At 55.0% G+C, this 12,122-nt stretch overlaps 1 protein-coding gene across 1 annotated transcript in view; it reads right to left on the reverse strand.

Annotated features, from left to right (window-relative positions):
* The window catches only part of COL23A1 (collagen type XXIII alpha 1 chain), a 366,383-nt gene that overhangs the window by 10,348 nt on the left and 343,913 nt on the right, over positions 1–12,122 (reverse strand). Inside the window, exons 9-18 of the mRNA XM_036849338.1 lie at positions 9,497–9,613; positions 8,587–8,622; positions 8,145–8,171; positions 6,361–6,414; positions 5,755–5,817; positions 5,316–5,360; positions 3,806–3,883; positions 1,700–1,753; positions 1,027–1,071; positions 69–158 (exon numbers count right to left, since the gene is read on the reverse strand). Of these exons, the coding sequence (XP_036705233.1) occupies positions 69–158; positions 1,027–1,071; positions 1,700–1,753; positions 3,806–3,883; positions 5,316–5,360; positions 5,755–5,817; positions 6,361–6,414; positions 8,145–8,171; positions 8,587–8,622; positions 9,497–9,613 (609 nt within the window). The remainder of the gene's footprint in view (positions 1–68; positions 159–1,026; positions 1,072–1,699; positions 1,754–3,805; positions 3,884–5,315; positions 5,361–5,754; positions 5,818–6,360; positions 6,415–8,144; positions 8,172–8,586; positions 8,623–9,496; positions 9,614–12,122) is intronic.

Below are 12,122 nucleotides of genomic sequence, written 5' to 3' on the forward strand. Positions count from 1 at the left end.
GGGGGGCACGCATTCACCTTGGGACCCCTACATGGGGCAAGTAGGGTGAGGTCCACCCAGCCACGTACCGGGAGGCCTGACAGGCCCATCTCTCCTGCTTCCCCTTTGGGTCCTATCAGCCCGGCTTCTCCTGGGTCTCCTTTCTGTCCTTTGGGACCCTGAAAACCACAGAACAAGGTACAGTAGGCACTTTCCCTCCCCCCCATGCTGGCAGGTCCCCAGAGCTTAGTCCAGGCCAAGCCAGACCCCCACCTCCTCCTTGTGGGTCCTCCCCTCCAAACCAGGTGATGAATGAGCAGAGGGGCCTGGTCGGAGACAGTAAAGGGGCAGCCCCTGGCCTGCCGCACTGCAAGCAGGGGTGCAGGGTGGGGCAGGGGGCAGAGGGGGTGGAGCAAGTGGGACTGGGACTGGGCAGCTACCAAGGGGCGCATATGGGGTTTGGGGACAACCTTGTGCTCACATCTCAGGAGCCAATGGTGGGAGCCCCACATACAACCAACCATCCCTCAGTCACACTTCCAGCCACTGCGTTCCCTCACTCAACCAATTTTGTAACATCCACTGTGTGCCACACATGAGGGACCCAGTGCTAAAGCACACCCACGAATGTTAAGTGGTTCTCATGGACACTGTCGTGTCTATGTAGGATCACACACGCACACGTATACTTGGAACAATATTAATAACGACAGTGATACTTTTAGCTAACATTTGAAGACTCTTTGCTATTACATGCGGGCACTGCTCTCAAGTGTGTTCCATACACAGTTATTTAACCCTCATGGCAGCCCTGTTATACCATCTTCACCTGTGGGTGAGGACCTAAGGCTGCCAGAAAGTGAGTAGCTTGCCTGAGGTCTACGGGCAGAACCAGGATTTGCACACAGGCTCCAGAGCCCACTCTGTTCTGTTGCCTCTCTCCAACTCTGCACACACACACACACACACACACACACACACACAGACACACACACACAGTCCGACGCCAGGCACCAGCATCACCAAGGAAATGAAAGGCCCAGAGACCTTCTCTCCGTCGATTCCTGGAGCACCAGGCAATCCGAGTTCGCCCTGGAAGGGAATAGACAGCAAGGGGGGTTATGGTGTTCCACAGCCCCTGGCAGGAATTTGTGGCCAGGCAGCTTCCCCTGACCAGCACACCAGCCCTGGGTTGGGTCCCTGCAGTTGGAGCTTCAAGAAGATGCCCACTGGGTGTCCAGCACAGTGCCAGGCACCGACCACCCTCTCCTCCATTTCCTCAGCCCCTATGGGCAGGTGCAGCCCGTGGCTATAGTAAGTTGGTAGGTTACAGATTTGGAAGCTGAGGCTCCAGGCCACACAGCCCAGGGATGATGGCAGAGACCAGAACCTGCCTGATTTCAAAGTCTTGGGCTCCTTCTCCTGAGCCAAGTGGGCAGGTGTAAATGATGCACACAGGCCATAGGAACGGCTATGTGATCTGCAGGACTGTGTGATGTCATGAGGGGTCCATTTATGGCTTACATGAGTGAATGATCCCAGGGAGAACCCAGGGCCAGGAAGAAGGCACCCAGCTTGGTTAGGAAGGAGCAGGGCCACTTTCTCTGAGCCCCAGAAGCCAGGCCAGGGTGCTGGGAGAGAAGCAGAGGCAGAGGGGAGAGGGGAGGTGGGCCCTGGAGACAGGGGCCTGGGGGGACCACATAGCCACATCTGCACTGACCTTGGCTCCGGGGATCCCTGCTGGCCCGGGGGGCCCCTGTGGCCCAGGAGGACCCTGTGTGTGAAAGTCAAGGGGTCAGTGTTTAGGTAGGGCCTCCCCATCACTCCCCACCCACCCCTACATCTGGAGGCAGCAGTGACCCTTATAGCCCCCTTCCCACCTAGTCAGGTCCGGCCTTGTGTCTTGGGGGAGGCCAGGCAGACGGCACCAGGTACCGGGTAGGACGTCACAGTGTCTACTTGCCACAAAGGTCCCAGAACCCCTCTGCCCTCAGTATAGGTTTTGTCACAACATACTCCTGCTCAAGATCCTGCGATGGCTCCCCATTGCCTCTAGAAGCAAGTGTAAAACCCTTGCTGGCATTCAAGGCCAGCCAAAGATCACATTCCCACCAGTGGCCTAGCACGGTGCTCTCTGCCTCTCCTGTGAACTCTGGTGCCGTCCGCTGGTCCTGGGCCTCCCTCGGTTTCACTGGGAGGAGATGGTGTCTTCACTCCCAAATTCCTGTCCCCACCCAGGACTCCCACAGGCCCGCTGCCCACCATCACCCCCCACACTCATGCCCCTTCACAAAGGCTGCAGCTGCCCAGCCCCCAGCCCAGCAAGTTCCAGGTCTCTTCCCTCCACCTCCTCTTACCAACCTGCCTCCACTTTTTAACAACTGAGGTATAGTTAATGTACAATATTATATAAGTTACAGGTGTACAAAATAGTGATTCAAATTTTTAAAGGTTACACTCTAGTTATAGTTATCATAAAATATTGGTTATGTTCCCTGTGTTGTACAATATATCCTTGTAGCTTATTTTAAACATAATAGTTTGTATGTCTTAATCCCTTACCCCTATATTACCCCTCCCCACTGGTAACCACTAGTTTGTTCTGTATATGTGTGAGTCTTATTTTTTGTTATATTCACTAGTTTGTTGTATTTTTTAGATTCCACATATAAGTGATATCATGTAGTATTTGTCTTTCTCTGTCTGACTTATTTCACTTAGCATAATACCCTCCAAGTCCATCCATGTTGCTGCAAATGGCAAAATTTCATTTTTTTTAATACCTGAGTAGAATTCCATGGTATGTGTGTATATACATATATACACACATCTTCTTTATCCATTCACCTGTTGATGGACACTAAGGTTGCTTCCAATATCTTGCAACCTGCCCCTTCTTGTTGGCTCCTCCATTGAGATGCCCCTGGTCTTACAACCTTCCTTCATTCCACCCACCCTTCTCCAGGTTCAGGCCCAGCACATGCCTCCCCGGCGGCCTCCCTGCCTCTAGCTATCCCCACCTTCCACGCCGTTCCCTTCACCCCTCTATGTCTGCCCACTGCCCATCGAATCCAGTCATTGTCCCTGTCTGGCATCCAAAATCCACTTCCCGCCTCTCTGAGCTCATAGGGCTTCTCCATGCGGCTCTTGGACAACCAGGCACATGCACACCCTTGGGCCACGTCACACCACACCACGCCATGCAGGCCTGGGGTGGGCACCGTTACCATCAGCTTGTGCTTCCCTGAGGCCTGTAGGAGATAACTGAAATTGAAGCTCAGGTGGGATTAGGTGTTGACACCCAGTCTTGTCTCTGAGGACCACCTCTCCCCATCCCAGCTCCCCTCCCTGGTACCTGTGAGCAGCTGACACCCAACCCCTCACTCCACTGGTGATGGGTCCCAAGTTTGCCCAGCACTGGGGCAGGGCTCAGAGGCCACACATCTCCTGAGCCTCCCGGTGCAGGCCTTGCCACACTCTTCTCCCCCAGAGGTCATTAAAAGACCCAGCCCCCTCCAGCCTGTGTTCCCTAGGAAGGCCCCAGGAGGCCCTGCCTCCTGCTTCTGAAGGGCGAGCTTCCCTTTTTGCCTTGGCCTCTGAGGAGCTCAGGGCCACATGGGCCCCTTTTACAGCAGCTCTCTCAGCATCGTGTGGGTCCCCACACAGTGCTGACTTCCATATCAGGCACCTGGTGAATGTGGAGGCTTTGTGTTAAGCTGCCACTGGTCCCTTGTGTAAAGAGGTGCAGGACTTATACACAAAGTAAATGGATATTCCCTCAGGAAACGAACAGCAAGGGTGTATCAGGGTCTACCAGGAACACTACCATAAGGGCATCCAAGATCCTGCCATCGTAGTCAATTACCACCGTGTCTCCTTGCTCACCCTTGAGGCCTGGGGGACCCTGAGGCAGAAAGAAGAGGAAGAATTTCAGGGAAAAGCATGGTGGTCATTTCTGTCTCACCCAGAGAACCTAGTAACCAGGGCTGCACACTGGCCCGTGAGCTGTGGGTCAGCTCTCAGCTGTACCCTGGGCGGCCCCAGAATGGTGTCTTCTTGCATTCTCTCAGGCGCTGGCACCCTGACTGAGCACTCCAGGGGCCAGGCAGGGGGTGACACAAGGGAAGGGGGATGCCTGGGGCCAACTGAGGAACATACCTCCGCCTAGCCTGGGGGTGGCTGTGATTTGCCTTCACGTGGGAACCGAAGCCCACTGAGGCCCATCCCTGCGTTCTTGAGAGAAAATGGAGAGTCTGATTTTGATGTGAAGTGCTTCAGATTTTTAAATGTTGGCAAACAAACAAAAACACCCACACCCTCCAAAACACTGCGCAGGCCAACTAAAGACGTGCCGGCTGGATGCTGCCCTTGCACCTCAGTTTCTTAACCTCAGGTGGAGACTGCACACACCAGGCACTGACACTCCCATTCGCTCCTGGTTCTGAGCACACACCCCCCTACACACATGTCCACATGTATGTGTCTGCACATGCATGTGTCCACACAGGCACGCGTCCTCACAGGCATGTGCACTGCTGCTGGAACCTCACCTTTCCTTCTGAACCTCATCTCCCCACTGCACTCTTCTCTGCTAGGAGAGCAGCGGGGACTGTGAGCACTTTGGTCAGGCCTGAGGCCATCTGCGCAGGATGGAGAGACCCAGGCCAGGGCATCATTTGCCAGCTGCCTCCACGGTCATGGCCTTCACGGAACTGTAAGGTGTACACTGAATTCCCACACTCAATGCTTAATCCAATTCCCTGGCCACCTGCACGACCAGGCTGCGGGCTTAGACCTGTGTTTTGGAGGAGGAAGGCAGCCCCTGGGAGCATAAGGGGGATGTGATTGCTCGAAATCACAGGGCCAATAACAGGGGCTGGGATGTAGTTCTAAAAGTGTGTTGATAGGGGCTCATCACAAAAGATCTGGGACCAGCTGCGGTGGCTGTGCTCCAGAGACAGGGGTGAACGGTGATGTGGGGCTGGGGGAAAGGCAAGGCCCCACAGGGGGAGGGTAACGCCGTATGTCACAAATCGAGGTTTATGTTTGAATATGCCAAGAAAAGAGTCTGGGAGGGCAGACACTTTCCTGGGGAGGAGGGGAAGAGGGGAGAGGATGGCACTCTTATTTTCACATCCATAGTTGAACATTTTACCAAAAGCATGCATTATGAAACTAAAAGCAAAAAAAAAAAAAAAAAAATCACTAATGAATTATTATTATTAAAAAAAGACTCCCAGTTCCTGCCAGCTCTTCTGGGGTCTCTGGGGGACAGGGGCTTCGGAAGGAATCAGGCCCCTGGATCCCACTGGTGTGGCTGGGGGAAGACTGCTTACCCGCGGCCCTGTGGCTCCATCGGCGCCTGGCTGGCCGGGCTCGCCCTGTGAAGACGCGTGGTTGCAGCCAGGTGTGCAGGGCTGAAGCCAAAAGTTCCCCTGCCCCCTCCAGTGCCCTCTTCCCCAAAGGACACAGGGCCGAGTGGACGTGACTGGCATCCCAGGAATGGGGCTCCCTGAGGGAGGGCCTGAGAGACCTTCCTCTGACCCTCGTTGTGTAGAGATGGGCCACTGAGAAGCCCAAGGCTACACAGTGAGGCCTCATCACTCACCCAGACCCACTGCCACCCGCCCCCAGGTGGGCTTCTGATTGCCAATCAAACAAGACCCCTGGGTCTGGGACCTCCCGGACTCCCAACTTAAAAGGGCAAATTGGAGGTGAAACCATCTCCCCCCGTGATGGGCCTTTGGGAAGCAGAGCAGTGGACTGTGATGTCACCTTGGGCCCTGGGGCTCTGTCCACGCCATTCTCTCCCTGAGGCCCCGTGCTCCCTGGCTTGCCCTGCAACAGAGGCGTGTGCTGTGAGAGAGCACTGGGGCAGGCTGGGGGCTGCCTGGGTCTGTGGGCTTCCGGAGTAGTTCCTGAGAACGTGCCTGAGCCCACCCGGGGGTTGGGGGCTGTGGGCTCAGTGCAGCCCAGAGGACTCAGGACCAAGGCCCCTTCTGGTTTGGTCTTGGCGCACGGTTGGAGCAGCTCAGGGGCTCAGCCAGTTTGGAGGCAGGCTGGCCAGGATTTGGTGGTTGTCTTAAGGGTTTGGGGAAGCAAGGAAGACACCCAGTTCCTGGCTTGGGGACTGGGCAGAGTGGGGCCACCTAAGATGGGAACCAGAAGACTTGAGGGTGTGAGGGGAGGCAAATGGCTTGGGTGATTTGCCAGGCCCGTTGGTGAGTGGGACCCTGGCCTTACTGCTTGCCTCCCTCTGGCCTGTCCTGGTCATCAACCCATGTGCCATGATGTGAAAGGGCTGCGTAGGGCTTCACCACGCAGGTGGGAACTGGGGAGGTGGGAGGCAGGGGGACCACTGAGGGAGGGACATGTACCTACCTTGGGCCCTGAGGGTCCTGGGAGCCCTGGCTGGCCTGGTGTCCCATCATCCCCCTGAGGAGAGAACAGTGGAGGCTGCAGCCCTCAACCTGCACACACTGGCTGGGTCCTCTGGCAGTCAGTTGGCCATCCCCCCTCTGCACTCCCCAGCACACCAGGCCACTCCTGGCAGCAGCACTTGGTCATACTGGGTCGGGGCAGCACCCCTCTCCCCTCCTCGTCCCTCTAGGGCAGGGGTGGGGTCAGACCCACCTCTGTCCCTTGTCCCCACTAGCCCAGAGCACACCTTAGCAGGTGTGTGCAGAAGGAATGGATGGGTAGGTGAAGGAGAGGGAATTCATTCCCTCCGTCAGCAAACATCTCTGAGCACCCTCTGCAGGCCAGGCAGATGGGGTCCCTCCTGCTCAATGAGTCAGAGGAGACTGAGGGCAAGGAAATATCCAGATAAATTCATAGCCCCATGCCAGGAAGTAGACAAGAGAATATAAGAGAATGGTGGGATAGAGAGGGACTCAGGGAGAGCGTGTGTTTCAGCAGGTGGCTGGGGACGGTCCCCCGGAGGAGGGGGCAGCTTTGCTGAGCCCAGTAGGAGGAAGAGGAGGAGGAGGCCCGACCACGGGAAGCAATGGGGGAAGATGAATCTGGGTCAGTGGTTCCCAAACTTGAGCGCATGTCAGCACCACTCAGGGGGCTGCCTGACCAGAGCACGCCCACCCCCAGTGTCTCTGACTCGGGGCCTCTGGGATGGGCCCCGAACACACACGTCTAATGCGCCCCCAGTGACGCTGATACTGCTGATCCAGGGATCACACCTTGAGAACCAATTTGACGTGGGAACAAATCTGATACGTTTGAGTAATTGTATGTGTTTGATGTATTTCTCTAAGAGTGAGTGAATGAGTGAATGAATAAATGAATGAGATCCTGGCTTCAGAGACAGAGGTCAGAGCCGCCACCCACAGTCAGGACTTAGGTTGGGTTCTGCCGTGCCCAGCCCCTGCCCTTCTCTCCAGCCACTTCCCACATCCCTGCCAAGAGGCTGTCCACAGCCACCCCCACCTTCTTTCCAGGAACACTGGGCTCACCTTGCGGGGGAGACAAGAGTGGGGATGCAAGAGAGAGGTCAGAGCCACCTGGACACCAGGCACCTGCTCCTCTGGTAGAAGTGGCCCTGATGATCCCCATCCAGTGCAGCCCAGAGACCCCGAGCCCCTCAGAGAGATGCATGTGTGTGCTGGGGCTGACGGTCTTGGACTCCACTCCGACCCTGACCTGGTCCCTCCCAAGCTGAGTGACCCTGGGCAAGTCACTGCTCCTGAAAGAGGGTCTCTGACTCCTCCAGCCTCAGAGAGTGGTTGTGAGATTAGAGGGAATGCATTGAAGGCCCTTGGCTCCCAGCAGGCACTCACTAAAGGGGGCTCCTCTCCCACCTTTCCCTCCTGCTCAGTCCAGGGGCTCTGGTTCCTTCAGGGAGGACCATAGCCTGCCTTCCCACCCTGGCAGGTGCTGCTCAAGGAGGGAAGAAAAGAGAGCTGACAAGCTAATGGATTTTATTATTCGATCCTCACGACCTGCTGTGAAGGAAAGGCAGGAAAAGTTTATCATGACCCCATTTGACAGATGAGTAAACTGAGGCACAGAGAGATGAAGTCACTTGCCTAAGGTTAGAGAACTTGGTCTTCTAACCCTGCCACTTTGGCTTCAATGGGGGCGGGGGAGGGGAAGGTGGTGGGGTGAGGGAGCCCCACACCCCCAAGCCTGAGACAGGAGTGACAGGAACTTACCTTGGGCCCTGGGGGTCCACTCGGGCCCTGGAATGAGAGAAGAAGGGGTGTTAAACATGATCCCAGACAGGGCTCCTGGGCTGTCTTCCTTAGCATCCTTCTTTTATAAAGGGTGACACCAAGTCCCAGAGGGCAGGCAGGGCTGTCTCTGGAACCCGGCTGTGCCACCCGTTTGTATCTTGGACAGAAATCCGCTTTAGATCTCAAGCAGTGACAAGTGGACTGCAGGCTCCTTCCCAGGGGTCTGGGTCTGTGAGAATTTTGCTGGGGCTGGAGTCCTGGCCCATCTGCTCCCCACTGGTGGTGGGGGGCAAGAGCGCAGGTGTGCACACACGTACAGCCGCACACCCAACCCCGGTGTGGGTGTGTGTGGGAGAGGGGCTTCTGGGTTTGGAACCACGGTCCTGCCAGCCCAGGCCTCTGAAATGCCCTGGATACTGACCGTCTCGCCATCTTGTCCAGCTTCTCCTTTGGCACCCTGAGGAGGCATAAGAGGAGAGCAATGAGGGGAGGCAGGGGCTCACAGTTGACTGAGCCCACATCTCCCGCCAGACCCTGGGCTGGGGCTGCAAGTACATTTTGTCCTCACCAAACCTCTGAGAAGTGGACATCACTGTCCCCACCCCACAGACAAGAAAGCTGAGGCTCAGGGAATTATATGCCCAACATGACAAGGAATCGGTGAGCCAACTAAGCAGTTGCCCTGACAGGGGACCCTGGCGGCAGTTTGGTGGAGGTGCCAGCTCTGCACTGGAGGGAAAGTGCAGGTTGGAGCCCCTGGGTGAAGGAAAGGGGCAGTACAATGAGGTTTGGCCTCCGGTATTGGGGTTAGGACTATGTGAGGACAACCGAGGCTTAGTTAGTACTGGGGAGAAAGAGAGAGAGAAGTAAAGAAAAAATAGAGAGAGAAAAAGAAAGAGAGAGAGAGACTGAGAGGGAGAGAGAGAGAGAGAGAGAAGAGGTTGGCAGATATCTGCAGAGACAGCAGCCTCACATGGGTCTCAGCGTGTGCATTGGGAGTGAGACTATAACCAAGGTTAGGGTCTCTGAATCTATCTGGGGTTCGAGTGTGGGGATAAGAGTTGGGTCAGAGTCTGTAGGGGTGAGAGTTAGGGTCTGGATAACAATCTGAATTGGGGGTGTGGATCTGGATTTGGGAGTGAATTTGGGGTCAAGGTCTAAATTGGGGTTAAGGACCTGGTTAGTGTCAGATTTAAGGTGTGACTGGAGTAAGAGTCTGGGTCGGCGTTTGGGATAGGGCTAGGGTTGGCATTGATTCTGGGATCAGGGTTTGGAATTTTGGTAAGTACAGAACCACGTCCTGGGTGGTCCAGCTCCATGCTCTCTCTTACCACTGGGCCTGGTGCTCCCCTGGGGCCATCTTTCCCAGTGTCGCCAGGGGGGCCCCGGGCCCCAGGGGGTCCTGGGGGCCCTGGAGGCCCAGCAGCTCCATCTTGCCCTTGATCTCCCTGAAAGAGATGGGGCCCAGCATGACTCTGAGGCGTAGAGGAAGGGGTTCTGGCCTCCAGAGAGAGGCCTCCTCAGATGGGCGGCCAGATGCCTTCGCCCTCCCAGCCCTCGGCAGGCTCAGAGGAAAGGGGTTTGTTATTGGGCCTCTTGCCACTTCTTGGTGGCCACACAAAGGGACAGGTCCCTATACCTCTGCATAAGAGGCCAATAGGATCTTGTACACTCCATGGCATGCTCCATGTCTCCAGCTCTCAGTGCCTGCAGCCCAGCTACGGTGTTTAGGTGAGAGATGAGACACACTAGGTGTGGGACAAAGCACAAGTGCCCAACCAGCCCCCTTCCTTCTGGAATGGGGACTGCAAGCCTCCTGAAAGACCTTCCTGGTTGGTCAGCTCCTGCTTTATTAAGTGATAGAGGCACACTCTTGGGCATTTGTCCCAGATAAATAGAAACATGTTCACACAAAAGCCCATACATGAATGTTCACAACAGCTTTATTTGTAATAGCTCCAAACAGGAAACAATCCAAATGTCCTTCAATGGTGAATGATTAAACAACTGGGGTACATCCATGTCATGGAATACTGCTCAGCAATACATAGAAAGGAACAAAGTACTGACACATGCAGCAACTTGGATGCATGTCAAGAGATTTATGCTGAGTGAAAAAAGCCAATCTCAAAAGGTGGCTGCTAGATGACTGCACCTACGTGAGATTCTTGGTGTGCAAATGTACAGAGATGGAGCACAGACTAGTGGTTGCCAGGGGTTAGGGATGGGGGCAGGGAGGGGGGTAACTGCAGCTATAAAAGGATAGCAGGAGGGATCTTTGGGTGGTGGTTGCACGAATCTCAAGGGTGATAAAATTGCATGGAAATAAGTAGACGCACAAATAAGTAAAATGGGTGACACTGGAATAAGGTTGGCAGATTATATCAGTGTCAATTTCCTGGTGGTGAGATTGTACTACAGCGATGCAAGATGTCACCATTGAGGGAAACTGGATGATGGGTGCACGGGGTATTATTTATTACAACTGCATATGAATTTTTAATCATCTCAAAAAAAATAAAAAAGAGCGACAAAGGACCACACCGTCTCTCTCATGCAGCACCAAAACCCTCACTCTTGGCCGTGTTAGTAATGGGTCAGACCTCAGGCAGCCAGAGCCCTCACCTTGTGGCCCCACCTGCAAGGAGGAGAGGAGGAGAGACCACAGTGCCCCCAGCAATTCCTGCTGCCTCAGTGGTGCCCGCCCAGCACTGGCTCAGGGCACAGTAATGTGGCACATCTGGCTCACAGTGCCAGCAGTTCCCAACCTTCCTGTCACCAAGAAAGGAAGAAGCCTTTTGTGGATTGGGCCCCTGCTGTGTGCCAAGCGCTGAGGAGTGAGGCCTACCTGGAGGTTATCTCACCCAACGCTGCAACCACCTGGCCAGGGCACTGCTATTGTCCCATTTTACAGATGGAGTAGCCAGGGGTCAGAGAATGTAATCATTTACCCAGGGTTACAGAGCTAGGAAAGGCACTGTCTCCTCTGGCCACTGAGGCAAGGGTCTCTTTTAGACAGTATTTTTCATCTGTGACCCCACGATATGAGAGAACTTGGTTCTCTAGGCCACTGCACTTAAGACATAGCTCACTTATTTTCCTAATTAAAAAATTAGCTGAAGCTCTCAATGTCCACCACACAGATCTTCTGGTCAGTCTGACTCAGCCAGGGTCCTGACCAAGAAGATAGAATTCCAGCCAAAAGACAACTGAGTTTGGTAAGGTCACCCAACCAGAGTGGCAATAGTGGTGGGTCATTCCTGTCCCATTTTACACTGTGTTAGGAATCAGTTGAAGATACCCCGCCCCCTGCTGCTCCTTTAATGGCTCAGGGTGGGAACCACTGGCCTGGAAGCTCCTTTTCAAGGCAGAAAATGGGTGTAGATACTTGAGCAGGTTCTAGAGGGGGTTTAGGGTCTTCTCCTGAGTTACTTGGAATGAGGCTGGTCAGCCTCCTCCTCCTCCTCCTCCCGCCAGGATCGGATGGCTGAGGTCTCCCCCTGGGAATGTGGGGTGAGTCGAGGGGAGTGCGCACACCAGCAGCCCAGACTCCGCCAGTCTACCTTGAGGATTCGGCGATTGTACACGTGATGGTCTCTACTTATAAATCCCGGACTGAGCCTCGGGAAAACCATCTAGTTGGCAAAACAGGTGTGTGATGAGAAAGGCAGGAGGGTGATTTAGAAACGACCAGGCTATTTCTGGAGGCAAAGCCACCTAACCCCGCCTGGAGAGAGGAAGCCTGGTCATTGGAAGTGGCGGACCACGTTCTCCAAACATGGGTGCTATCCTTGCTGCCATCCCACGGGCCCCTCTTCAATGGGACCTCGCACTCCCCCAAGAGCTGGGGTCCATTTCTCCACCCTCTTGACTTGGGCGGGCCCTGTGACTGCTGTGACCAATAGAATGCAGTGGACGTGCTACTGTGTCCGTTCTGGAGGTAGCTCTTAACTGGCC

The sequence above is a fragment of the Balaenoptera musculus genome, chromosome 3, assembly GCF_009873245.2.
Source record: "Balaenoptera musculus isolate JJ_BM4_2016_0621 chromosome 3, mBalMus1.pri.v3, whole genome shotgun sequence".
Lineage (NCBI taxonomy): Eukaryota > Metazoa > Chordata > Mammalia > Artiodactyla > Balaenopteridae > Balaenoptera > Balaenoptera musculus.